At 60.9% G+C, this 25,441-nt stretch overlaps 4 protein-coding genes across 54 annotated transcripts in view; 3 read left to right on the forward strand and 1 right to left on the reverse strand.

Moving 5' to 3' along the window:
- DOT1L (DOT1 like histone lysine methyltransferase) overlaps window positions 1-7,964 on the forward strand; it is a 49,648-nt gene extending 41,684 nt beyond the window's left edge. For 16 of the 36 annotated variants that reach the window (XM_081499972.1, XM_081499979.1, XM_081499990.1 and 13 more), the window contains 7 exons: window positions 504-633; window positions 1,087-1,664; window positions 1,753-1,958; window positions 3,936-4,000; window positions 4,379-5,293; window positions 5,953-6,568; window positions 7,741-7,964. In XM_081499972.1, the coding sequence (XP_081356098.1) occupies window positions 504-633; window positions 1,087-1,664; window positions 1,753-1,958; window positions 3,936-4,000; window positions 4,379-5,293; window positions 5,953-6,533 (2,475 nt within the window). In that variant the 3' untranslated portion in view covers window positions 6,534-6,568; window positions 7,741-7,964. Of the gene's footprint in view, window positions 1-503; window positions 634-1,086; window positions 1,665-1,752; window positions 1,959-3,935; window positions 4,001-4,378; window positions 5,294-5,411; window positions 5,543-5,952; window positions 6,569-7,740 lie in introns of all 36 variants that reach the window. The other 20 variants (XM_081499977.1, XM_081499983.1, XM_081499991.1 and 17 more) reach the window with 4 other exon arrangements.
- Window positions 7,965-8,659: 695 nt separating this feature from the next.
- On the reverse strand, window positions 8,660-12,915 carry PLEKHJ1 (pleckstrin homology domain containing J1). The gene is made up of 6 exons (XM_081500067.1): window positions 12,743-12,915; window positions 12,583-12,650; window positions 12,378-12,444; window positions 11,442-11,532; window positions 11,296-11,359; window positions 8,660-11,209 (listed from the first exon to the last, which is right to left on the reverse strand). Exons 1-6 carry the CDS (start codon window positions 12,834-12,836, stop codon window positions 11,144-11,146), a joined length of 450 nt encoding a protein of 149 aa, XP_081356193.1. The 5' UTR covers window positions 12,837-12,915; the 3' UTR covers window positions 8,660-11,143.
- A 506-nt stretch (window positions 12,916-13,421) lies between these two features.
- Window positions 13,422-21,762, forward strand: SF3A2 (splicing factor 3a subunit 2). 16 transcript variants are annotated; one of them, XM_081500025.1, is made up of 12 exons: window positions 13,422-13,510; window positions 14,619-14,735; window positions 15,762-15,929; window positions 16,485-16,616; window positions 17,386-17,550; window positions 17,949-18,020; window positions 18,828-18,874; window positions 19,044-19,153; window positions 19,981-20,030; window positions 20,111-20,251; window positions 20,673-20,741; window positions 20,830-21,762. In XM_081500025.1, the coding sequence occupies exons 5-12, from the start codon at window positions 17,425-17,427 to the stop codon at window positions 21,646-21,648; spliced, it is 1,434 nt and encodes a 477-aa protein (XP_081356151.1). In that variant the 5' UTR covers window positions 13,422-13,510; window positions 14,619-14,735; window positions 15,762-15,929; window positions 16,485-16,616; window positions 17,386-17,424; the 3' UTR covers window positions 21,649-21,762. The 16 variants fall into 16 exon arrangements, with proteins under 16 accessions (XP_081356151.1, XP_081356148.1, XP_081356146.1 ...); XM_081500022.1 differs by lacking the exon at window positions 16,485-16,616; XM_081500020.1 differs by lacking the exon at window positions 16,485-16,616 and having other exon boundaries at window positions 15,762-15,921.
- Window positions 21,763-22,418: 656 nt separating this feature from the next.
- AMH (anti-Mullerian hormone) lies at window positions 22,419-25,341 on the forward strand. Its single transcript, XM_081500011.1, has 5 exons — window positions 22,419-22,902; window positions 23,551-23,693; window positions 23,914-24,022; window positions 24,135-24,315; window positions 24,400-25,341. The coding sequence occupies exons 1-5, from the start codon at window positions 22,449-22,451 to the stop codon at window positions 25,256-25,258; spliced, it is 1,746 nt and encodes a 581-aa protein (XP_081356137.1). The 5' UTR covers window positions 22,419-22,448; the 3' UTR covers window positions 25,259-25,341.
- Window positions 25,342-25,441: the final 100 nt, after the last annotated feature.

The following is a 25,441-nucleotide window of genomic DNA, read 5'->3' on the forward strand; positions in this document are numbered from 1 at the left end:
GGAATCACACTGTGTGTCCTTCTGTGTCTCCCTCTCTCACTGAGCTTCGTGTCCTCAGGGTCCATTCACATGGTAGCGAGTGTCAGGGCTGCTCTCCTTTTTGTGGCTGAGGGATGGTCCAGTGTGTGGAGGGACACATGTATTTATCCTCTGTGGATGGTCATTTGGGTTGTATGCACTTTGGGGCTGTTGTAAATCACACTGCTATGGACGTGTGTGAACAGGTATCGTGTGGACAATTGTCTCTATCTGGCTTCACTTAGGAGTGGAGTTGCCAGATCAGATCATGACCACTGCCCTCACTGCTGTCCCAGCCGTTTAGAGCTGAGGTCAGACATCTGCACCTCACCTTGTGAGAGCCTTCTGGTGGCTGACTGCCAGGATCACCTGAGTGGCCGTTGCCCTTCTGGGCTCACTGCTTTGGGCCCTGGGGAAGTCCTGTGGCGTGTGCCCAGCTGGGTGTGTGCCCAGCTTGGCTGACAGTGTGCGCCTTCTTTCTGCAGAGAAGCACACCCAGCCCTGGGCCGCCGGCCCGAGAGTCCTCGTCCATGCTGGAGAAGCAGGTGGCTGCTAATGCCCATGGTGCCGGGGGCAGTGCTGCTGGGAGCAAGAGCCTTGCCCTGGCTCCCACAGGTGAGGGTTCCCAGAGGCCAGGCCCGGCCCCTCCAGCTGCGGGGTCTGAGCCGCATCAGGGCCACCCTCAGCTGCATGCACACTGGGGTCCTGCCCGGCTCATGTCAGGCAGCCATGCTCAGCCCGGGCCCAGGCCCGCCCTGTTGGCAGGGTCTGGTCCTCTGGGAGATCCAATGGGGCTTCTATGTGGGGCCAACTGTGCACTTGGAGGCCTGCCCCCTAGACGGTCCCTGTCACTGCTGTGAAGCAGGCGGCTCCAGCACTCATCTCAACACCGCTGCTCTCGTGTGGGGAGGGCATCTCTGCTGGCGGTGCCCAGGGTCCAGTCAGCATGTGCATGGGCTCTAGGCCCCCGACTGTCCCAGGCCCAGAAGTGAGGAGGAGGGCACAGTGAAGGCCCGGGGGTGCCAAGCATGCAGAGAGCCAAGCTGCCACCTCATGTGTCCTCCACAGGCTTTGCATACACTGGCTCAGTGGCCATCAGTGGGGCCCTGGCGGGCAGCCCAGCATCCCTCGGCCCTGGAGCTGAGCCCCCGGCCCTGGACGAGTCCTCCAGCTCTGGAAGCCTCTTTGCCACCGTGGGGTCCCGCAGCTCCACTCCGCAGCACCCACCCCTGCTGACACAGCCACGCACCTGCAGCTCGGCCTCGCCAGCCCCCCAGCTCTGCGCCAGCCCCCGGCTAGGTGCCCTGGGCCCGCTCACCGACTCTGGCAAAGGGGACCTGCCCTGTGAGGCCAGCTTCTCAGACCCTGAGAGCGAAGCCAAGAGGAGGATCGTCTTCACCATCTCGGCAGGCGCCAGCAGTGCCAAGCAGTCACCTTCCAGCAAACATAGCCCTCTACCCTCGGGTGCCCGCGGGGATGGTGGCCAGGGCCATGGGCCAGACAGCCGCAAGCGGGGCCGGAGGAAGCGGGCATCGGCGGGGACCCCCAGCCTGAGCTCGAGTGTGTCCCCCAAGCGCCGAGCCTTGCCATCTGTTGCTGGGCTTTTCACGCAGTCTTCAGGGTCCCCCCTGAACCTCAACTCCATGGTGAGGCGGGAGCAGCGTGCTGGGGCTGGGTGGCTGATGTGGGTGCATCCTGGGCTTGCTGGCGCTCATGCATGTGCCCGGCCCTCAGGTCAGCAACATCAACCAGCCTCTGGAGATCACGGCCATCTCGTCCCCTGAGAGCTCCCTAAAGAGCTCACCCGTCCCCTACCAGGACAACGACCAACCACCCGTGCTCAAGAAGGAGAAGCCCCTGAGCCAGACCAATGGCGCGCACTACTCCCCGCTGACCTCGGACGAGGAGCCAGGCTCTGAGGACGAGCCCGGCAGTGCCAGGCAAGTGGGCTGCAGTGGCGGGGGAGCGGATCCTGACCGCAGGTCTTCACGCTGACCTGCAGCCGTGTCCTCTCTCAGGGCGCATCTGGGATTGTTTAACTGTGTGAGAAACAGCCCGCAAGGGCCCAGGGCTTCTGAGAGCACCTCGCTGGCCTGTGTGCGGGGTGAAACTGAGCCCGAGCCTGCAGCCCACGTGCAGGTGTCACATGTCCACAGAGAGGACAGAGGGCAGCAGGTGGGAGAGCCGGAAGCAGGTGCGCAGGCTCCAGTCCACTCATGTGATGGGGAACAGGCTTTCTTTCCCTTTTTTTTTTCTTTGACAGCAGCTGTGTTAGGTGTAATTCACATAATATACCACCTGCTTAAAATGTGCGATCCAGGGGTTTCTGATGTATTCCTGGGGTTGTACAAACATCACCACTCTCAATTTTAGGGCAATTTCATCACCTCAGAAAGACTCCCCAGCCCCTCCCCCAGCCCCTGGCCCCACCATCTACTTCCTGTCTCTGTGGATCTGACTCCTCTAGGACCTCCTGTGAGTGGAATCAGATAAGAGTGTGTCTTTCTGTGTCTGGCTTCTCTTACTGAGCATCATGTCCTCAAGGCTCATCCAGGTTGTAGCAGGTGTCAGAACCTCCTTTTTTAAAGCTGCATCATATTCCACTGTGTGGGTGGACCACGTTTTGTTTACCCATCATGGACGCTTGGGTTGCTTTCTTTTTGGCTACTGTGAATCATGCTGGTCTGGATGTTCGTATGTGTGTTTTTATTTGAAAGCATGTTTATGGTTTGTGGCACTAGTGGTAAAGAACCTGTTTCCCAGTGCAGGAGACATAAGAGATATGGGTTCAGTCCCTGGACTAGGAAGATCCCCTGGGGGAGGGCATAGCAACCCACTCCAGTATTCTTGCCTGGAGAATCCCATGGACAGAGGAGGTTGGTGGGCTAGTCCGTGGGGTCACAAAGAGTTGGACACAACAGTGGTTAGCACACATAGGCCCTAGGTGTGGAATTTGCTGGATCATGTGGTAAGTCTGTGCTTAACTTTTGAGGATCCTTCCGACTTCCCACAGGGACTGCCCCATCTCACTCCTGCCAGCCATGCACGGGGTGCCAGTTTCTCCACGTCCTCGCCCTCGTGTTATCTTCTGGGTCTGTGTTCCATGCAGCAGCGCTGTCTCTATGGGTGTGTTGTGGTGTTCTCTTGGTTCTGACCTCTTCTCCCCAGGGGCCAGCGGGACTCCACGTCGTCTCTTCCTTGGAGAGCTGTCTGTTCACATCCCGGCCCATGCGTGATTCGGGTTGTGCTGCTGAGCCGTGAGAGCTCGTTGTTTGTTCTCATGTGTGAGAACAGGTGGGGGCCTATAGCTGTGTCCTCCGATCCTCAGTCTGTGGCCACTGTGCTGCCGGTGTCTCCTGAGGCACAGGAGTGCTGTGCTCTCAACAGGCCCCGTGTATCATGTATTTGTGGTGTTTCTTTCGTCGGCTGTTTCTGGTGTTATCTGAGTTCATTCTTCCACATACAAACATTACATTATGAAAATTCTGGATTATTTTGAGAGTTGTCTCTCTGGAGGTCATGGTCCTTTGGGATGGCTCCTAAGAATCCTGACGTGTGAAGCCACACCATTGTGTCACCGGGTGCAACTTGCTGGGGGTGTCATTACGTGCTCAGTGTCATGTCTTCCCCCTCCGCGGACGACACAGTCTTGTGGCTCAAAAGCCCGTTCCACTTGGGGCCAGTTCTGCCTGGGGCTTCTGCATGTGTCTGTGTGTTGGGAAGCGGCATTCCTCCTCCGCTGCCGGGGCCCACCCTCAGCCATGTCCTCCTGCCACAGCCGGCATTGGGGGCCCTGATGGCAGGTCAGACATCCCTGGCTCACGACTCGCCTGAGCAATTCAGGGTACACACACAGCGCTCTGGTGTGCACACAGATGGCAAACACTCATCCTCTTTTCTTTTTCTTTTTCTGATAGAATTGAGAGAAAAATTGCAACGATCTCCTTAGAAAGCAAGTCTCCGCCAAAAACCTTGGAAAATGGTTAGTTCAGTCTGCACAATGTTTGAGTCCTTGGCACCCATGCTAGGCTTGCTGCCTGGCCCCTGAGGACCCCACGGGGCTTCCAGAATTGTCCTGGGCTGTGCTGAGTACACACCTCCCCTGCCCCTTTCCCTGCGATGCATTGGGCACTCTTAGTGCAGCCTAGTTCACTCGGGTACATGTAGTCCTCCCTGTCAACACGCCTTTCCTCACACTGAGCAGCCCGCCACCCTCAGCTTCTCTGGCAGCCCCACCCTTGCCAGGTCCTCTCCAGAGGGCCTTCTCTGTGTGGAGGCACTCTGAGCAGGTGGTGGTCTGGTATCCGCGGCGTCTTACCCAGCCCCACCGCCCAGGCCTCACAGCCACTGCCTCCCCCAGCAGGTGGCAGCCTAGCGGGAAGGAAGGCACCGCTGGCCAGCGAGCCGGTCAACAGCAGCAAGTGGAAGTCCACCTTCTCGCCCATCTCCGACCTGGGCCTGGCCAAGGCGGCCGACAGCCCGCTGCAGGCTGCCTCTGCTCTGAGCCACAACTCCCTGTTCGCTTTCCGGCCCAGCCTGGAGGAGCCCAGTGCGGCCGATGCCAAGCTGGCCACCCACTCCAGGAAGAGCTTCCCAGGCACACTGCCGGGGGCGGGCGGGCTGAGCCCCAGTAGCCTTCCTGCCAGCGGCTTCGCCCTGGGCGGGGGCCTAGCAGCTGACCTCAGTTTACACAGCTTCAGTGATGGTGCTTCTCTCTCCCACAAGGCCCCCGAGGCAGCTGGCCTGGGTGCCCCCCTGAGCTTCCCCGGCCCACGGGGCAAGGAGGGTGGCGCCGCAGAGTCTGGCCCCTTCGCAAACAAGCGGCAGCTGGATGGACTGGGCCCGAAAGGCGAGGGGGGCCTTCCCACGTGCGGACCCCCGGAAAAGGCCTCGACAGCGCATAGCAAGGCAGGCAAGGGCCGCGAGCGCGAGCCTGACGTCAAGAATGGCCACAACCTGTTCATGGCCGCCGCCGCCGCGCCCCCTGCAGGCCTCCTCAGCAGCCCAGGTCTTGCCCCAGCGGCATCCTCGGCAGGTGGCGCAGCCCCATCCGTGCAGACCCACCGCCCCTTCCTGGGCGCCTTCGCCCCCGGGCCACAGTTTGCGCTGGGCCCCATGTCGCTACAGGCCAACCTGGGCCCGTCTGTGCTGCAGTCCCTGTTCAGCTCTGTGCCCGCCGCCGGCCTGGTTCACGTCTCGACCGCCGCCACCAGACTGACCAACTCGCACGCCATGGGCAGCTTCTCCTCCGGGGTGGCCGGCGGCGCAGTTGGAGGTATGCAGTGCCCTCCCGGCCACTCGGTCCCACAGGACCCGCTGGGGGACGAGCTGTGGGCCGCACATTGTCTCCGCCGCCCACCCGGACTGTTGGGTTTAACCACCGCTGTTTGCAGGTTCCCTTCCAGGGCCCCCTGAGGGGGGAGAGGCTGTGCCCGCGTGTCCCTTTGGGTCCACTTTGCACCCGCCACCTCGTTCCTTTTCACGAAACGCAGCCGTGATGGTCATGTGGGCAGAGCACTCGGGCGTGAGTCGGCTGTGCCGGGCTCTCTGGTCTGACCGCGCCCTCTGATTCTTAGAGGGACCGGTGCCATGACCGGTCTCTCCTTCCTCCCGCGAGCTCACCTGGAAGGTCCGATGCGGCCGGCGCTGGGGCAGAGCGAGGGGCTGTGGTGCCCGCAGCCCTCGTGCATGCAGGGCAGAGCAGAGCGCGGGGAGCCACAGGCTCCTGGCTCGCGTGGCACGGAGGTGGGGTGGGGTGGGGCGGGGGTCCAGGGCCTGGCGGTGGGCCCACCCACGCTCCTGCTGCCTGCGCTTCGCTGCACTTGTGCCCGCACGCGGAGCTGCAGCTGCCATCGCTTCCTCCTCCGCGCGCTGCTCTTGGCTCAGCTGGAGGTGCCCGCCTGTTGAAGCTGAGTTTTTCTCTCCTGTTTGCAGGTGTCTTTAACCACGCGGTGCCTCCCGCCTCCGCCCATCCGTTTGGAGCCAGTTTCGGCAGTGGGGCTGCATGTCGCAGCGCCACGCTGAGCTTAACCCCGCTGCAGGCGGTGGCCAGCACCCCGGCCTCTTCCTTTCAGGCCCCGTCCTCTGCGGAGCCGAGGCCGCCCCCACCCCCTCCGCACCTAGGCCGGCCCCCTCCGGGGCAGCCCGCCCTCCACGCACCCCCCCATCCTAACGCCACCTTGCCTCCTCCCCCTGCGTTGCTCCCAGCTAACTCTGAGCCCGTGCTTCTGCAGAACCTCGCATCCCTTCCTGCTAACCAAGCTTTCTTACCCGCCTCCTCTGCCGCCTCTCTGCCGCCTGCTAACGCCTCTCTGTCCATCAAGCTCGCCTCCCTCCCGCACAAGGTGTCCCGCCCCTCCTTGACGGTGCACCACCAGCCCCTGCCTGGGCTGGCCCTGGCCCAGGCCACGCCCGTGAACCCACAGGCCAGCTCCACAGGGCCGCCCGCCGTGTGGGTTTCCCTTGGCATGCCGCCTCCGTATGCCGCGCGCCTTGCGGGGGTTAAGCCGCGATAAAGACCTTGCTTAGCTAGCAGTTCGTATTCTGTAAGGTAAGGCTAGAGCCCAACTAGGTGGCCGTGCTTCCCTTTGCAGAGAACAGGTGGGCCAGCGGGGCTCCTGGAAGGTCGCGGGGCCAAGGCTGTGCTCCCATGACCAGGAGGCCAGGAGGCGTGAAGGCAGAGAGCCAGGGCGGCAAGGGAACCAGGGCGTGGCTGGTCCCACTGCCTGTGGACCCACACCCTAGGTCTCCCAGGGAGGGCACCAGGAGGAGCAGGACCAAGCTGGTGTCCTCCCTGTTGAGCCCAGCTTGAGCTTGCTGCCACCCTGGGCTTGGGTGTGCGGCCGCCAGGGACCCGGGCAGCTCCCGTGTGGGTTCACGAGGGCCATGGAGAAGCCCAGCAGTGCCTTTTGTGCGCTCTTGGGCCTGTCGCCCGGTGCTTGAACGCGCCTCATAGGGTTTTAGGAAAACTCGATGCATTTAAGGCCCCTGGTGCACTACAGGCTTTCAGAGCATGGTCATCTGGTGGGCTCCTTAGTTAAAGGGCATGCCGCGGGGGCCTAGGGGCGGCAGGGTGAACATGGCACCAGCCATAGGAAGGAAGGCCTGGCGGGTGGGCAGTGTTCTATGACTGAGGCCCGGCTACTCCCAGTGCTGCACCCACATCCCCAGGGTGAGGTCTGGAGCAGAAATGGGGCATTAGGGCTAGGCTCAGGGTCTGCCTTTGTCCTCAGCTGTGTGTCGTATGTTTAAGTGGAAATGAATGGGCAGCTGCTGGAGTCTGACAGCCTCCTGGTCAGGGTCCGAAGACAGCCTTACTTGAGGCCTGGGGCCGGGGCTGTGCCTTGGTGGTTGGAAAAACCCAGAAGGTGGGGCTGCTCAGCGTGCAGAGGCCGCCGGCCATCAGAGGAGCTAGAAGGCAGCTGAGCACATGGAGGCCGGGTTAGGCCCATGGTGGAAAATGCCTCCCCTGCTGCCTGGGCCAGTCTCTCCCCGGGGTGCGCAGGCTTATTGCCACGCTGCTCACAGGCCTCTGGGAGTGCTGCCCAACAGGGGACCTGGGGACAGGCCTACGGTGTGGCTCAGGGTCCTACGGCCACCACGTGCGTCGTCTTGTTGGTCCGTCTGTCCGTCGGTGGCTCTGGCTCCCGACCTGGGGCAGTGCCGGGCCATGTGGGCGAGGAGCTAACGCTGTGCCGCCTTTTTTCCCACGCGTGTCTGCAGGTAACTAGGATTTCTACCTCAACCGCGAGACTATGCAAGGGCGGGCTGGGCCGGCGGCGCGGGGCCCCCCCACAGGACGGCAAGGACGGACGGAGGCCGGAGAACAGGCTCTACTGTGAATCAGCGCCGCGCAGACCTGCGGAGACGGCTCGCTGGGGCCCAGCTCCAGCCTGTACTGTCCATAGTTTTAGATAAAGTATTTATCGTTTTTTAAAAAGTATAAACAACTTTGACTTATTTTATTCCACCGAAGCCGTAAAGGCAACCTATTGAGAGATGTAGATACTATATGTGAAAAGATCTATGTAAAGACGTCCATCCGCCCGAGGACTGGCCGCTGCGGGGACCGCCAGCTGCCCGGTGCTATCTCGTCGCAGGCCGGCCTCCACGCTCTTGGTGCTGACTCTCGGGGTTGACCAACGCTGATGCCAGGCCCCGTGCCTGCCCTGTTTATCTAACGCTCTTCCTATACCAAAGGCCCCAGCTCCGGGTGGAGGCCCGCCCCGCCTCGCACTGTGAACGGCCTCGCTCGGCCCTTGGGTCCGCATCACACCTTTGGCATAGGAATAGTGGCCGCACGGCCAGGCTGCAGCGGGTTGCCTCGAGGAGGGGACCTGTTTGAGTGGTGCTCGCGAGGGTCTGGAACCCGCCGTGTGACAAGTGCATTTACTTTTGTACGTCTCTGCTCGTCCGGGCCCGTGCCACAGCTGCCCAGGGAGGGTCAGCGCCAGTGGTGGCTGGGGACGCGGGTGGTTAGTTGTGGGTGCCTGGTGTGTCTACAGGGGAGTCACGCTGACGGGTGACAGTATTTTATAGAGATGTGATGAAAATTTATAAATTTCATAGACTTGACTTCATTTATTTTTAGACTGTATGATGAATACACAGTAAACTAAAGAGAAAAAGGAAGAAAGAAAAGTGAGGGGAAACCTTGCTGTTTATTCAAGTGCACAGAGGCGCTGGCCCAGGGCCTGCCCACCCACCACCCTGCAGCTGGAGTGACACTCTCCCCCCGCCCCCCGCAGCCACAGTAGTGCTGCGGGAGGGATGTGGTGGGGTGGCAGGGCAGGAGGGCTGGTCCCTGAGGCACCGAGGTGGTAGGTGGGGCTCTCCGTCCGCCGCACAGCATCTGTGACTATCCTGGGTCCTTGGTGCAGTGGTGTTGTCTGTATGCCTCCCTGGAAGGGCCAGCGTTGGCCAAAGGTGCTGGCAGTGGGCCCAGACCCCAAGGTGGGTGCCCAGTGAAGGGCTGGGCGTGGGCAGTCAGAGCTCTGTCCTCAGGTGCTCACCCCCCACACCAGGTGGCACCCACCAAGGATGCAGGAGGTGGGCCTCCATGTAGGAATCTAACCTGAGCCTTCCCCAGCCTGGCCAACACCACCCACCCCTGCAGAGTGGGGCCCTCTGCTGCCCCCGAGGATCAGTATGGTAGCCGAGCCCCAGCCTGCCTCCTCATTCCTGAGGTGGGTCTGGACCTTTCTGGCAGGTGGAGGCCCTGCGAGATACAGGCCACAGGGTCAGAGCAGGACATCGTCCCACCTCTGGCCACCTCTGCACTGCTCAGAGCAGCAGTTGAAGCTGGAGATGGAGCCCTCCTCCTGTGACCACCGGCCCGGCCCTGCCCTGCCCTGCCCCCTCCACCCCAGGTCGGTGCTCCTGGTGGGTGCGTGATGGTGCTGTCCTGCCCCCTGCCTCCACCCCTCTTCAAGAGGCTCCCCACCCCCAACAGAAAGCTGCGGGGCTGCCTGAGGAGCCCCATCTGAACAAATGACACTGTACACAAACACTGCATGGCTTGTGGGCCACCGTGCCTTGTCTGCCCTCCAAGCTACAGGGACAGACACATGTGCACAGGGCCTGCCCCACAGCGGGGCCAGCTTGGCCTCTCCACACCCACCATCCGGCCCCAGCCCCTTGCCGTGGCCTGGGTGCCGCTGCCACAGGAAGGAGGGAGCGCCAGGGTGCTGGGCGTGGGGAGGAGCCCTGCTGCTGCTGCTGACCCGGGCACTCCACTTCACTCCAGGAAGTCCGATGGCTACGGTCGCTTTGCTCAGGAAACCCTAACAATGAAGACACCCTCTGGTCAGGGGACACAGCCCTCCATTTAGCTACAAGTCAAATCGTGACCTATTTAAGATTCCCCCATTATTTATCCCGCCCGTCCACTGTAGGACTGTTTGTTCTCACTCACACATCCATCCACGCTCGCTCTGTCGCACCTTGGTTTGTAATGCAGACGGGCTTTGCTTTGTCGTTTCGGTAGCCTGTGTTTCAGTTGGGGCGCTAACTCCCCTCCCTTCTCAAGGGAACCCCACTGCACTGCATATCCATCTCTAGACGCTGTAATAAAATACCTGTTTTCACTTGAACCTAGTCTGGCAGCAGTGTTTCTTCCTGGTGATGACACGGCAAGGTCCTGGAGTGCACAGGGCCCAGGGCAGTGTTCACCGTCCCCAAGCAGGGAGGACGGTCGCTCCCAGCAGAGGCCCTGCCTGCTCCTGAAGACAGGCACTGTGGCCATGACAGACAAGTTACAACCACTTCCCCCACCCAGTCTCAGAGGCCCAGCCCCTGCTCAAGGGCCAACAACTATGACCAGGTCAGGACCACCCAGAGCAGCCTCCTTTTAGCCTTCCTAAACCGACTACTTAGCGACCTTAACGCCACCAACAAACCATTCCTGAGGTCCTGCTGGCACTCAGACGGGTGCCTGTGAGCGCCAGAAGCTCTGGCTGCCCTTCCTGGTTCTGGGTTCTAGGCCTCCCCACTCTGTTGCTCCCAGGCACTTCAACCTTGAACCTAGGGAGGGCCTTGCTTCCCTCAGGACTGGCTGTGCAGATGCAGGACAAGCGCGCGGCAGAGGACACTCGTCCCTCTCTGCAGTCACAGCACCACTGGCCCGTATGGAAAAGAGGTACCTTTATTTGAACAGAATATACTGGCCACCCCAAAGGCGAGCCTTTCAGCTCTGCCCAGAGGCGTCCGGCCAGGGCCTGCCCCTTTAGCAGGAGTATTCACAGCGGCCCCAGCACGGCCCCATGCCCTTCACAGCTTCACCTAACTTTATACATTCAGCCTGCCCAGCGCAGGAGCGTTGTGCCTGCCAGGCCCTGGGTCAACGCACCCAAAGGGCAGGGTGCAGCTCCTGGGAGGGGGCACTGGTCCCCTGGCAGCAGCAGGCGGCACCGACGTACCAAACCAGTCCAGTGGTTCCCAGTGTGTCTAGAGGACGCTTGCTGGCTGGTTTCTCCCAACAAGGCAGCCCCTGCCCACACTGGGGCGTTTGAAGTCTTTAAACCAAGACACTTCCCACAGCAAATCCAGGGTTGGCCAGGAAACCTGGGGCCAGGAGGGCAGGGAGGCCTTGTCTGGCAACAGGACAGGTGGGGAGCCCCACCCAGCCTCATGCCTTCAGGCCGCTCAGCTGGAACCTGGCCTCCTCTGATATGCCAAACTGTTCCAGGGGGTCCTGCGTGGGTGGACAACAAGGGGGGGCGTAAACCTGAGCTCAGGAGGCCCCCACCCCCTCCCCCCAACCCCCGCCCCCATGCACACCTTGCCAGTCATCTTCTGGATCTCATTCCTGTAGAAAATGAGGCTCCTCCGCATGAACTCATAACTGGAGAGGAAAGCTGAGTGAGCCCCCAGGGCCCCGCACCACCCTAGGCTCTGTCGGCACCCCACCTGGCTAGGCACCCCACCTGGCTTGACGCAGCGCAGCCATCCACTCCTGACACTGCTCCTCACTGCAGCACTCGAAGTGGTACTTCCTCTCTGGGTCCTCCAGGAAGCCTGGGAAGGGAGCAGCCCCCATGTGTCCCTGCTCTCTCCCACCTCCCCCCAACCAAGGCCTCAACTTCCTTTTCCAACCGCTGGCCTGGGCCCACTGCTTCCCAACAGCTGGCTGTGGGTTGAATCGTGTACCCCCCAAAACGTACATTCACATCTTAAAATGTATGTTCCCCAGGGCAGGGACTCTATCTGGATGTAGAGTCACTACAGGCCTAGGTAGTTAAGTGGTTAAGCTGAGCTCACACGGCAGGAGGATGAACCTCTAATCCAATAAAACTGCTGTTAAGAAAAGCCGAACCTAGACCCGACCACACAAGGGAGAAGATCCCAGAAAATGAAGGCAGAGATGGGGAGATGTTTCTACAAGACAAGCTCTGCCAACGACCCCTCCAGGAGCTGGGCAGATTCTCCTTCAGAAGGAAGCAGCCGCGCTGACACTCTGATGTCAGACTTCTCGCCCCCCAGAACCGGGAGGAATGTTTTTGCTATTGAAGCCTCCCAGTCTGTGGCACTTTTCTGAGGCTTCCCGGGGAAACTTGTAGAAGCTCTATCTTTCCCCCTGCAGACCCCACCCTCTTAAAAACACCGAGGAGAAAACCCTCCCGGTTCCCCAGCACAAGCCCTGCTCACAGGAGAAATGGAACGGTTGCAGCGAGGCACGCCGGGAGAGAAGTGCTCCCCAACAAGACAAGGGCGGCCGTTCGGGATCACTTCCGTCTAGGTTACTGGACCCTACTGGAGGAGCCAGCGCGTGAGGCTGCCCGGACACCGCACTCAGCCTCTAAGGACTTAGCTGGGGCCGCGCCGGGGCGGGGACAAGTAGCCTCGTCCCAGGCCGCACTCACTGATGGAGAAGCCGCTGGGCTCTTCCTGGGTGACTCTGCAGTGCTCCAGCAGCAGGGCTCCAATGGGCTGCGGGCAGACAGGCGCATGGGGGAGGACCCCGGGAACCCTCCCGCCCCTTGCCCCGCCCCCGATTCCCGAGCCCGCCCCGCCCCCGACTCCGAACTCCGAACCTAACCCCCACTCCGGTCCTCCCTGCCACCCTACCTCCGCCTCGTCTGTCCGGAAGTAGAAAAGGAAGTTGACCACCAGCTTCACCAGCCGCCGTTTCACCACTGCGGGCACAAGGCGGGATCGCGCGGGTTCAGCACCTGCCCACTCCCGCCCCCTCCACCGCCCGCCCGCTCCGGCGTCCCGGACCGCTCACCGCTGCCTTTCTTGGGTCCCCGCATGCCCAACTCGGCTGCCATCTCGGCCGGCTGCCGGGACAGCGCCTGCAGCTCCTTCTCGTTATAGCGCATGGCGCTGCCGGTACCCAGAACGCGGAACGCCGGCCGCGCCCTCCCGGCCGCCGTCCCAACGCTCGCCGATGCCGGCGCCAAAAGAGTCCCACGGCGCCGTCCCGGAAGCGCAGCCGGAGCTACTACGCCTGCGCGCTCCTGGGCCGCTCAGTCTGTCAATCACCGGCGTGTGGCGGAAGCGTATTGGAGGCCGTCAAGACGGCGCGGGAACTTTCTGGGGTGAACGGGACTATAAGCAAAATGGGTGGTGTCATATATGACCATGTAATGAGGTGAACCCGGGATGGGAACAATAAAGCATCCCCACGACCGGTGGCGCCCCTTACTCAAGCGAACTGGTGCCAGGGGTGGGAGACGCGTCGCAACTACCCTCCCCGCGAGAACTGGCCCTGAGCGAACGGTACTGACCGAAAGAACGAAATAATCCGGCGCGCACGCGTACTTCGACTTCCGATTTGCACACCGCTCGCCGCTTTCCTTCAGCCTATAAGCGTCTCGCCCGCGCCATTGGACGGGCCGGGCATGCGCACGTAGGAGGCCCCGCCCGTCCTGCCCCCGGAAGTGCTTTCGCAGCTCTCGGCGCGCGTGCGCAGGACGAGGTCGTCGCGGTGGCTGCGGCGCCTGAATAGACCAGGCTGGTGTGTGAGGCGCCCCTGGGTTTGACGAAATCGTGGGTGAGGATTATGGGTTGTGCGGGACTAGGACGGCGGCCTCGGGGGACTCCTTGGAGGGAAGTGACTGAAGTGCTGGGTTGAGGGCCGCACTGTCTCTCTACACGCCGGGCGCTAGGCCGGCCCAACACCCCCGCCCTCCCTCAAGGAGCTCCGGCTGCAAAGGCCCGTTGGGTCAGGTCGGGTCGCAACGGACCGGGGCGCCTTCCCTGGGTCCGTTGGTTTGCTGGCTCTGTGGTCCGGGGCTCACCTGGTTCCTGTAATGGGTGGGGGTGACGGCGCCCCTGATTCCAGGCCCGCCGAGGAGTGAGGAAGGTCCAGAGATGGAGCTCTCGCCGCAGGCCCAAGAGCCCTTTAGCTAGGCTCGTTTAGCGAAAGAAGCCCAGAGGTTAAATGACTTCTCCACTTGTCACTCTGGGAACCGAGCCCCTTCTTCCTTCCGCCCTTTGGCAATTGAGTACGACCGACCCGAGCTTGTAAATAGCCTGAGTCGGGTGTAGACGTGGTCTCTCAGCTTCCTACTGTGACTGCTGAGGTCTCATTTCTGCCTGCTCCTCACCCCCTTCAGCCTCATCCTTCATACCGTGGATGTGGTTATAGATCCTGAGCTTTAGTCACATCGTCAATCTTATTTTCTAGAGCTGAAAATAGCGTTCACTGCTCAGGCAGATACTGTGTTGAGCCGTGCTGCTTTTGGGGGGTACTTTTCTCCTCGCCACCCTCCCCCCAGAGCTCATTCATTTCTTCATTCTTCCTATTCGTCTGATTTTCTTTGCTGGTTATTAATTTTTCTCTCAAAGCATCATCATTTCACACGCTTTGTTTTTCAAGGTGCGTCTGACTGACACCATGGACTGCAGCATGTCAGGCTTCCCTGTCCTTCACCATCTCCCAGAGTTTGCTCAACCCTATGTCCATTGAGTCAGTGATGCCATTCAACCATCCCATCCTCTGCCGCCCCCTTCTTTCGGGGTCAGTCTTTCCAAGCATCAGGGGCTCTTTGCAAGCCTATCGGTTGTAGTTTCCCACAGGTTGAAACAATGGATGTCTTTTTTGCCTTTCCTGCCTGCAAACTTCCCTCTCAGCGCTGGCATCCTCCTGTTCCACTCAGGGCTGGAGACCCACCCGGCAGCTGAATAGCTGTCCTAGAACCTTCTGTCCAGGCTCCCATGGGCTGGCTTCTGTTTTCAGTCTCACTGTCTCCTGTCTTTTCATCAGAGCTCACCAGGTAGGTTTTGAAGAAGTCGACTCATTTGGTCAGTTTGAGCCCTCGGTTTGCTGAAAATGGCTTTATCCATCCTCACAGTCAGAAGTGTGGGTGTAAAGTTCTATATTGAAAGCCCCTGATGGGAATTGGAAAAAGCCTTGCCCTGCCTTACATGTTCCTGCTGTTCTGAAGGCTCTCATCTCATCCTGGTTTCTGACCTCTTGTTTCTGGTTTTTTCCCCATCTACTGGAAACTTTTAAGTTTCAGTGCCATTAAACTTCATGGTCTATTTATTGGAGAGTGTTTTTTGTTTTTTTAGGTTCTTTTGATAATACTTCCCATGTTTTTTGTTATTCTTTTCTAGTTTTTATTTTGTATTTGGACTATAGTTGACTAGCAGGGTTGTGCTTCAGGTGTACAGCAAAGTGAATCAGTCATACATATATACATACCCATTGTTTTTCACTTTCTTTCCCTGTATAGGTTGTTACAGAGCACTAAGCAGAGTTTTCTGTTCTCTACACCAGATTCCTATAGGTTATATCTGTATTAAATGTAGTAGTGTGGCCACGTTTTGTTCTCAGTCCAAAATTTCTAGGTTCTTGCTTTGCCTCCTGTTATCTTGTTATTTTGGTATTATTGTTTATTTTTCTGTTCTTTATGATAGCTTTGACTCTTACCTTCAGGCGCTCACATTCAGTGTGTTGTTAGGCTCATCGCATCTTTGCTTAAAGGGTTTGTCTGGTGTTTAACTGGCCATGCTAATTTGTGGCATCCTATTCTAGTTTCGAGCTGTGGGAACATCGCCCATCGTCCAAGAGGATGTTAACATCTTGAGGATGTTAACATCTTCTGTTGAGCTTTTCACTGAGTTTCCTTTTTCCCCATTACACGCATTTCTTCACGTCTGTTTAGACATCAGTTCTGCATGGAGAGCAGTGCTTCTCTAGTGAGCTCGGTGGGCCTGGCAAAGTGCTGGGGTTTGGGGGATGCAGAGCCCCCAAATTTCAGTGTCTGAGAATACTGTCTCTGGTGCTCTCTCCCTAGAAAAAACTCCTGATCTCCCCTGTCCCCTGGGCTGAGGACTCTAGCCGGGTCTCCTGCCTTCTGGATACAGGCCAGGTGGTGGGGGGGGGTGGAGCCTGCTGCTCAACGGGCAGGCACTGATGGACCTGGCCTCACCCCAGTCTCTCTGAGACTCCGACAGGTAGGCTGGTGAGTGATTAAGTATCTGTTTGCATTTGGGTTTCCTGAATTGGTCAGATTCTCCTTGCAGGCTTTTGCGACACTGTGGCATGTTTTTCTGGCTGCATACGAAGGAACTGGCTGTCCCCAAACTGACTGGAACTCTTGGCTCTGTTAGTGTTTTGCCTTTACCAGTTGACAGCTCTGGGTGGCCTTGTGTGTAGTAAAAAAAAAACAACAAAAAGTCAGGCCTGGTGATTCTGCAGCCAGCTAGGTCACCCTACTGGTCACCCGACGTGAGGTTTTCATAAACTGATCAAGTTGTACAGCAGGTCAGTGGCACAGCTGGCTGGTACAGCAAACCACCAGTGGCTTACATGACATGAGTTTGCACTGCATCTATGTGGTCAAAAACTCAGCACTAGTCTCACTGGGTTTTATTCCCCCTGGACGCTTCAGGGGAGTACCAGCTCCTGCTGAAAGACATGTACTTTCCAGCTTCTAGAGGCACCGCATTGCTGGCTCACGGCCAGCAGAGCAGCATCTCCTGTGTCTGCCTCTGACCCTCCCCTTTCCTCTTATAAGGACCCTATGATGACACTGGCCCCCCAGGGAATCCAACGTCATATCCATCTCAGGGACCTAACTTAATCCCACCTGCAGAGTCCCCTCTGCCACCTGAGGTGATGTGTCCAGGCACCCCAGGGAGCAGGACAGGTACATCTTTGGGGATTCACACTCCTGGGCCCCATCCCTGTGAGCTTACCCTAACAAAGTCAAGATACTGTGGGTTTAAACCAGGGGCCTGGGGCCAGCGTTGACAGTGAAGAGAATGTAGGATAAGAGGAAGGTACCTGAGGTTGGGTCTGAACTGAACCTGGAGGAGTATGGGAAACAGTAGGAAAGAGCAGCTGGGCAGCTTGCCAGGTGTGGAGGAGAAATCAAGGGCCTGGAAGAGTCTACCTCAGCTGCAAACGAGCTGTGACTGTCTCATGTGTTAGGCAGTGGGGGTGGGGGGTGGGCAGGTAGATGGATGTGTTCTTTGTTCCAGCAAACGTACTGCTGAATCAGAGAAGTAGAGTTTAGGTTGTAGGAAGGAAGTGTGGACAATCAGAAAAGGGATTCCGAAGAGGGAGTGAACAGTGTGGGCTTGGGCAGTTTGGGAAGGCTTCTTAGAGGAGATAGGACTAATTAGTGAGAACTCAGCCTCCTCTTCTCTGTTGCTGTTTCGGGTCCCTGGGCTTTTGCACTCCTCAGTCAAAGAGATCTTCCTCTCCGGTCCACCCCCACTGTCACCTGGAGATGCCTCGTTTGTCCTGTTTCTCCTTCCTCGTTCCCATGTGCCTGGCCCAGCATGGGCTCTCGGCCATTGGAAGGCAGGTGGTGAAGCCAGGGCTGGAGGCGGTGAGAGTGAGGAGGGGTGAGGCCAGACCAGGAGGGTGAGATCTCACACATAGTCTCACCAGCCGCCCCTTGGCCTCCGCAGGTTTTTCCCCTGGTCTGATAGAGTGCCCAGGGTCTCACCATGGACTTCCAGCATCGCCCGGGGGGCAAGACCGGGAGCGGGGGCGTGGCCTCTTCCTCCGAGAGCAACCGGGATCGCCGGGAGCGTCTGCGACAGCTGGCTCTAGAAACCATTGACATCAATAAGGTGTGTGCCCACCTGTCCACCCTGAAGCAGCAGCTCAGTGCCCTCCAGACCACGATCTCCCCAGGCCTGGGGTTGACTTGCCTGCTTCTCTCCTCTGCCCTGCCTGCGTCTGGCTTGTGCTGCAGCACGAGGAGCCCTGTCCTGGCTGGGGAGATGGAGAATCAGCAGTGCACCTTCAGCTCTGCCTCTTCCTAGACCCCAGGCCACCGCCAGTGTGGGGCTGGGGGCTTCCAGGGGACCCCTCTCCGGGGCTTGCTACAGAGGCGGGTGGTGAGCCCCAGCCCCATCCAGTGGACCCTGTGGGATCCCTGGGGTGGTGCTGCTGGCTTGGGAGCTCCAGCTTGTCCTCCATCTCTGAGCGTCTCCCCCACTGCCTGACGCATGTGCTTCCTCTGCAGGACCCCTACTTCATGAAGAACCACCTGGGCTCCTATGAGTGCAAGCTGTGCCTGACGCTGCACAACAATGAGGTGCGTCTTTCTCAGGGAGGCACTGGCTTCAGAGCCCCGCTGTGCTCAGCCTCCACCCTACACAGGCGCTGGGACAGCCACCATGGGTTCCCTGCCTCCATCCATCCGTTTCCTGTAACATCAGCAGCTCTGGTATCACTGATGTGCATCTGCAAATGTGGGGATGTCCAGGATGTCCATGTGGGGCGGGAGGTCTGGAAGGCGTAGCTTTTAGTTTGAGACTTTAAGCAAGTGTCAGTCTGATGCATGCTTGCCCCGAACTCCTGCCCTTCACCATAAGCAGGTTCTCTCTATCCTTTTCTGTGTGTGGAGGACACAGTTTCTGTTCAGTTGGTTTGCAGCTCCAGACAGCTGCACTGAGCTGAATAGTCTCATATGGGAGCATCTCCCTGTGGCTTTGGGGCTCTCCTTCTCTGTGGAGGACCATCCTGGACACAGGGTCCCTGGGGGTCAGAAAAGCCTCCAGTTGAAAACTGCTGATACACATGTTTTCTCCCTGGGGCATCATTGAGATGGAATCAAAGGGCATGTTTATTCCAGGTGTCCCCACCACTGCCCAGCATCGTCCACTGGCCCCACCCACACCCTGGCAGCCACAAGACTGCCGTGTCCCCCTACCTGAGACTCTCATCACCTCTGTCTTTCAAGCATCTCATCCCCCTGTGTGCAGATCCATTAGAGCTCGTGTGTTCAGTAGCCATCAGGTGCCCATCAGCGCTGAGCCCTGTGGATGGAGGCGGGCCCAGATGGGGACATCGGGCACCATCCCCTCACTGTGTCCTCAATTGCGTGTTCCTCTCGTTCCAGGGGAGTTACCTCGCGCACACCCAGGGGAAGAAACATCAGACCAACTTGTAAATACCTGGCACCCCTTCCCATGCCTGCTGTCACCCTACCTGACCCCTATCCCCCTCACCTCACATCTCCAAGGTCGGCCGGGGATGGGGCGCTCCTGGCACCTGGGGCTGTGGCCTTGGTGGCCTGTGAGGAGGGGCCTCAACACTGTGTCCGTCCCGCCTGCAGGGCCCGGCGAGCAGCCAAGGAGGCCAAGGAGGCCCCCGCCCAGCCAGCACCGGAGAAGGTCAAGGTGGAAGTGAAGAAGTTTGTGAAGATTGGCCGCCCGGGCTACAAAGGTAACTGTCGATGGCCTTGGCGGGCAGCCCTCACCCACCCTCAGCCTCACCAATGGCCTTTGCTTCCATTAGAGGCTTCCTGCCCTGAGGGCGGGGGCCATAGTGTCTCCTCTGCTCTTTACACTCCCAGTAAAGGTGGGTGAGTGGATGGGAGGGGACTGCGGGCCCTGGTGTAGTCCTTTCCTCTGACCTTAGAACTGGGTGCTGGTGCCTTTTCACCTGGGGAGAGAGGAAGGGAAAGGGGAGGCTCACCTGGGTCAGCAGCTGCAGAGGATCGGGTTGCTAGGGAGCGGGGGAAGGCAGGCTTCCTGGCAGGTGTTGTTGCTGAAGTGGGCACACCCTGTGTACGGCTGGCATTTGACAAGATATGGCTTGGGAAGGCCCTGGAGTGGTCCTGCTTGGTGAGCCAGGGCGAGGATGGCACTACCCTCAGGGAGGCCACCACAGAGGCCTTTTGGTCAGTCTGGGTCATCTGGCCTCTTCCTGGGTGTGGCAGGGAGACACTAAATGCCTGAGGGTGCATATGAAGGGCTCAGGAGCTGTGTGGAGAGCAGCCCAAAGCCACAGAGCTGGAAAGTGATAGGCACTCGCTCCCAGAAGGTCTGGTGGAGGGGGATGGGCAGTGGGGAGCCCACCCTCTGCCCCCACCCAAGTGATATCAAGCAGGTGGCACCGGGGGCACAGCCCTCCTACCCTTGGGCTGATGACTGCCAGTTGCCCAGCCAGGTGACCTCCCCCCACCTGCCAAGCCGGTTCTCCCATTCATGGGTGACATTAGGCCAGTCCTAGGACCCCGTCACTGTACCTGACATCCTCCTGTGTTGTAGTAACCAAGCAGAGGGACACAGAGATGGGCCAGCAGAGCCTCCTTTTCCAGGTGAGCAAAGGCCGGGGACCCTTTGTTCTGAGGGGAGGGGCCCCTGAGAGGCAGTGCTGTCACTGGCCGTGTCCCCACAGATCGACTATCCTGAGATTGCCGAGGGCATTATGCCCCGACACCGCTTCATGTCTGCCTACGAGCAGAGGATCGAGCCCCCGGACCGGCGCTGGCAGTACCTACTCATGGCCGCTGAGCCCTATGAGACCATCGCCTTCAAGGTAGCTCGCTGGGACCCCAGAGGGTCCTGCAGGATCTGCTCCATCCAGGCAGCTGGCCCCCGGCCCACTCCAGGTGCCCCCTCTGGGCCCTTGTCTCCTGAGAGGTTGTCAGAAGATGATGCAGAGCGAGGGCAGGGGCTGGGTGTCCACCATGAATCAGAGACCCTGGTGTGGCCCCAGCAGTGAGGTGTCCCTATTACCAGGCTGTACAGGGACTCTGTGACCTTGTCCTATCCTCAGATATATGTTAACGAGACAGGGTAGATTGCAACTTCTCTGGGTGGGAGGGCTGCTAAGCAGCAGAGCAAGAATGTCAGCTGTCACCCCCTCATCAGACCCTGTTCCCTCACAGAAGGGCCTCCTGGGCTGGGCCATTTCATGGTCCTGAGGGCCTGTCTCTGCTCCTCTACCCCACGGACAGGTGCCAAGCAGGGAAATAGACAAGGCTGAAGGCAAGTTCTGGACTCACTGGAACCGGGAAACCAAGCAAGTGAGTCACTCCACGCCCACGCAGTTCCCCATCCTTCTCCCAACCCAAGGCCCCTGGGACCCCTGCTCAGTTCCTCCTGTCTGTCCAGTTTTTCCTCCAGTTCCACTTCAAGATGGAGAAGCCGCCAGCCCCACCGAGCCTTCCCGCTGGGCCTCCTGGGGTGAAACGGCCCCCACCCCCACTGATGAACGGCCTGCCCCCTCGCCCGCCACTACCAGAGGCGCTGCCCCCGCCCCCACCAGGAGGCCTGCCCCTGCCACCCATGCCGCCCAGTGGGCCTGCACCCTCAGGGCCCCCAGGCCCTCCTCAGCTGCCTCCACCGGCTCCTGGGGTCCACCCACCGGCACCAGTGGTCCACCCACCAGCCTCTGGGGTGCATCCCCCTGCTCCTGGGGTCCATCCCCCAGCTCCTGGGGTCCACCCCCCAGCACCAGTGGTTCACCCACCAGCATCTGGGGTTCACCCCCCAGCTCCAGGGGTCCACCCCCCAGCCCCAGGAGTCCACCCTCCTGCTCCAGGAGTCCACCCTCCAGCCCCAGGGGTACATCCTCCTCCATCTGCTGGTGTTCACCCCCAAGCTCCAGTGGTGCACCCACCAGCTCCTGCAGTTCACCCCCAGGCTCCAGGGGTGCACCCGACTCCTGCAGTTCACCCCCAGGCTCCGGGGGTCCACCCACCAGCTCCCGGGGTCCACCCACCAGCCCCTGGGATCCACCCCCAGCCTCCTGGGGTCCACCCCCCTCCTCCTGGGGTCCATCCTCCAGCTCCTGGGGTCCATCCCCAGCCGCCTGGGGTTCACCCCTCAAATCCTGGGGTGCACCCTCCAACGCCTATGCCCCCGATGCTGAGGCCCCCACTGCCCTCCGAAGGCCCTGGGAACATTCCTCCCCCTCCCCCCACCAACTGAAAAGCCACCCCCATCCTAGCAAGTCTGGTTTGGTTTTCCTGGGTTTCGCCCTCAGAGTAGAGTTTTTTGTTCTGGGTGTCCCCAGAGCTCATTAAAGAGTCTGCTGACCCTGAACTGGACTGCTGTGTCAACCTGTGGGCGGTCAGCACCTGCTTGCTGTGGGTGAACACATGTGGCTGCTTTCCACCACTATAGGGGGTGTCAGGGTCCCACCTGGACCCCAGGGGGTGGCCCCTGGTGTCTGTGTCCTGAAGACCCTTGGGCGAGGACAGACCCTGCGGGCCAGCAGAGTGTGGGGTGGTTCTCTAGGAAGACAGCAGAGCAAAGAAGGCTGCTCACTCTCCTTGGGGGTCTCTGTGGGCCTCAGAGGCGGGGTGAGTGAGCACTTGGGGGACTGGGGGCCAGACGCGCCTACCCGGTGTGAAGTGTCATCCCCCTTGGGGCTGGCACCCGAATCCTGGGGCAAAGGCTCCACACCTTGCCCTCCTACACCCCCAGGTTGTTGATAGTCTGGCTCTCTGGGCCACACACTCCTGCTCACATTCCTGCTCTGGGGAGGGGGAAGATTTGTCAAGGACAGTCTGACAAATGGGTCACAGGCCACACACACTGTATCACTGCTCAGGAGATAGGCAGGTTGGAACAGAGGGGGCTTTGAGAAGGCCATAGGCCTCCCAGGCTCGCGGCGGGCACCGGCCTTCAAGGTCATGTCCCAGGAGGAGATAGGGACTGCCCTGCAGCACAAACAGCCCTGCTCCCCCTTATAAAGTAGGGCAGCCCAGCCCCTGGAAGCTCCCAGGATGCCTGGTCCATCTCTCTCTCTGGCCCTGGTGCTGTCGGCCATGGGGGCTCTGCTGAGGCCGGGGACCCCCAGGGAAGAGGTCTCCAGCACCTTGGCCTTGCCCAGGGACCAGGCTACAGGCAGCGGGGCGCTCATCTTTCAGCAAGACTGGGACTGGCCGCTTCCCAGTCTCAGGCTGCCAGGCAGCCCTCAGGACCCCCTGTGCCTGGTGACCCTGCATGAGAGTGGCAACGGGAGCAGGGCCCCTCTGCGGGTGGTGGGGGCCTTGCGTGGCTACGAGCAGGCCTTCCTGGAGGCTGTGCGGCGCACCCACTGGGGCCTGAGTGACTTGACCACCTTTGCCGTGTGCCCCGCTGGCGACGGGCAGCCTGCGCTGCCCCACCTGCAGCGGCTGCAGGCATGGCTGGGGGAGCCCGGGGGGCGATGGCTGGTGGTCCTGCACCTGGAGGAAGGTATGTGTTGTGTCGGGGCTGGGTTGGGAGGCCAGGCTCTAGTGCCCTCCTCCCAAGACCAGGGGACTGCAGAGCCCCCAGCCCAGACCCCTCCCCAGTCTCAGGAAGTGGAGGCTAATGGCCAGAGAGGTGGGTCACTGTATCTTTGCCTCTCTGGGGCCAGAAGTTCTCCAGCTCCCAGCCACCCTTCTCCCCATGCAGTGCCTGGCGGAGGAGGGTGTGGGGGCTAACACCTTGTTCACCTGCCTGGGAGCTACATGGTGTGGGGCGGAGGAGGGAAGCAGGTCAGTGCAGCCTGATGGTCCAGCAGAGGAGTGCCTCTCCTTCCGCACCCGGTAGCATGAGGTTCCTGTTCCAAGGGGCCGCTGGCCTCAGACCCACTACCAGGAATCCCCCAGGAGCTCTCCAGCCCTAGAGCCCCAAAGGGCTCAGGAAACACAGGTGGCAGCCCCACCACCCACCCTATCCATCACTTCTAGGCCACTCCTGTCCCAGGGAAGCCAGGAGCCAGCGTCAAACCTCTCCCACCAGGTTCCCCCAGGCTTCGGTTGGGGTGGGATCTCCCTCCTATGGAGGGGACAGGCTTGGGGGAGGGGCTTGGGCTTCCGTGGCTCAGGTGTCTCCCTTCTTCCCTTGTACTGGCGGCAGTGACGTGGGAGCCGACACCCTTGCTGAGGTTCCAGGAGCCTCTGTCTGGAGGAGCCAGCCCCCCAGAGCTGGTGCTGCTGGTGGTGTACCCAGGTCCTGGCCTGGAGGTCACTGTCACCGGTGCTGGGCTTCCTGGCGCCCAGGTACCAGGGAGTGGAATGTGGCTCTCTCTGGCCCCCCAGGACTCCCCACAGAGCAAGGGAGGGATTATGGGTTTGGGTTTGTGTTGTTTTTAACTTGGCCTCACAGAAAGGCCACAAGTGTCCAGGCTGGACCTTGAAGGGATGTTAAGGGCAGCAGGCAGAGCAGGGTTGGCATCCATGCCCCCCCTCAACCTGGCTGAACCCCCGTGTCCGCCTGCAGAGCCTCTGCCCAACCGCGGACTCCGACTTCCTGGCCCTGGTCGTTGACCGTCCGGAGGGGGCCTGGCGCTGGCCTGGGCTAGCCCTGACCCTGCGGCGCCGTGGAAACGGTAGGCCTTGCCTGGACAGGGACCCTGCAGGGTGGCTGCCCTCGACCCGCAGACCTGACCCCACCCCACCCCCGGCCGCTGAACCGCACGGCGCACGCGCCTCCCCTCTCAGGTGCGCCCCTGAGCACTGCCCAGCTGCAGGCGCTGCTGTTCGGTGCGGACTCCCGCTGCTTCACACGAAAGACCCCGGCCCTGTTGCTCTTGCTGCCAGCGCGGCCGTCGGCCCCGGCGCGGCCGTTGGCACCAATGCCTGCGCACGGTCGGCTGGACTTGGTGCCCTTCCCGGAGCCCAGGTGCGCGCAGGCCCAGACCTGGGGATGCAGGGAGTGTGGGCGCGGCAGCCTTGCGCCCTCACGACCCCCGACTTTGCTGTCCAGGCCTTCCCCGGAGCCAGAGGAAGCACCGCCCAGCGCCGATCCCTTCCTGGAGACGCTCACGCGCCTGGTGCGCGCGCTGCGGGGTCCCCCGGCCCGAGTCCCGCCACAGCGACTGGCCTTGGACCCGGGCGCACTGGCTGGTTTCCCGCAGGGCCAGGTCAACCTGTCGGACCCCGCGGCCCTGGAGCGCCTGCTGGACGGCGAGGAGCCGCTGCTGCTGCTGCTGCCGCCGACGCCAGCCACCACCGGGGTCCCCGCAACAACGCAAGGTCCCAAGTCCCCTCTGTGGGCCGCGGGACTAGCGCGCCGGGTGGATGCCGAGCTTCAGGCGGTGGCCGCCGAGCTGCGCGGCCTCGCCGGGCTGCCTCCCACCGCGCCCCCGCTGCTGGCGCGCCTGCTGGCACTGTGCCCGGGGAACCCAGACGGCCCCGGCGGCCCGCTGCGCGCGCTGCTGCTACTCAAGGCGCTGCAGGGCCTGCGCGCTGAGTGGCGCGGGCGGGAGCGGAGCGGCTCAGCACGGGCGCAGCGCAGCGCGGGGGCCGCGGCTACAGACGGGCCGTGCGCTCTGCGCGAGCTAAGCGTAGACCTGCGGGCCGAGCGCTCGGTGCTCATCCCCGAGACATACCAGGCCAACAACTGCCAGGGCGCGTGCGGCTGGCCTCAGTCGGACCGCAACCCGCGCTATGGAAACCACGTAGTGCTGCTGCTGAAGATGCAAGCCCGCGGCGCCGCCCTGGCGCGCCCGCCCTGCTGTGTGCCCACAGCCTACACCAGCAAGCTCCTCATCAGCCTGTCCGAGGAGCGCATCAGCGCGCACCACGTCCCAAACATGGTAGCCACCGAGTGCGGCTGCCGGTGACCTCGCGCCGTGCTCCTTGTGCCGCCCCGGCCCATATTTATTCGGACCCCGTCATCGCCCCAATAAAGACGGGAAGGCACGTGGTTGGGGTGTCTGTGCATGTTTGGGGACAGGCAGAGGCCTCCTTCCGCAGTCCTCCCCGTCGACACCCACTGCCCCCTGCCCCTCCGCCCTCCCTCCGCC

The sequence above is a fragment of the Giraffa tippelskirchi genome, chromosome 6 (assembly GCF_054371585.1).
Source record: "Giraffa tippelskirchi isolate mGirTip1 chromosome 6, T2T-mGirTip1v1.2.pri, whole genome shotgun sequence".
Taxonomy (NCBI): domain Eukaryota; kingdom Metazoa; phylum Chordata; class Mammalia; order Artiodactyla; family Giraffidae; genus Giraffa; species Giraffa tippelskirchi.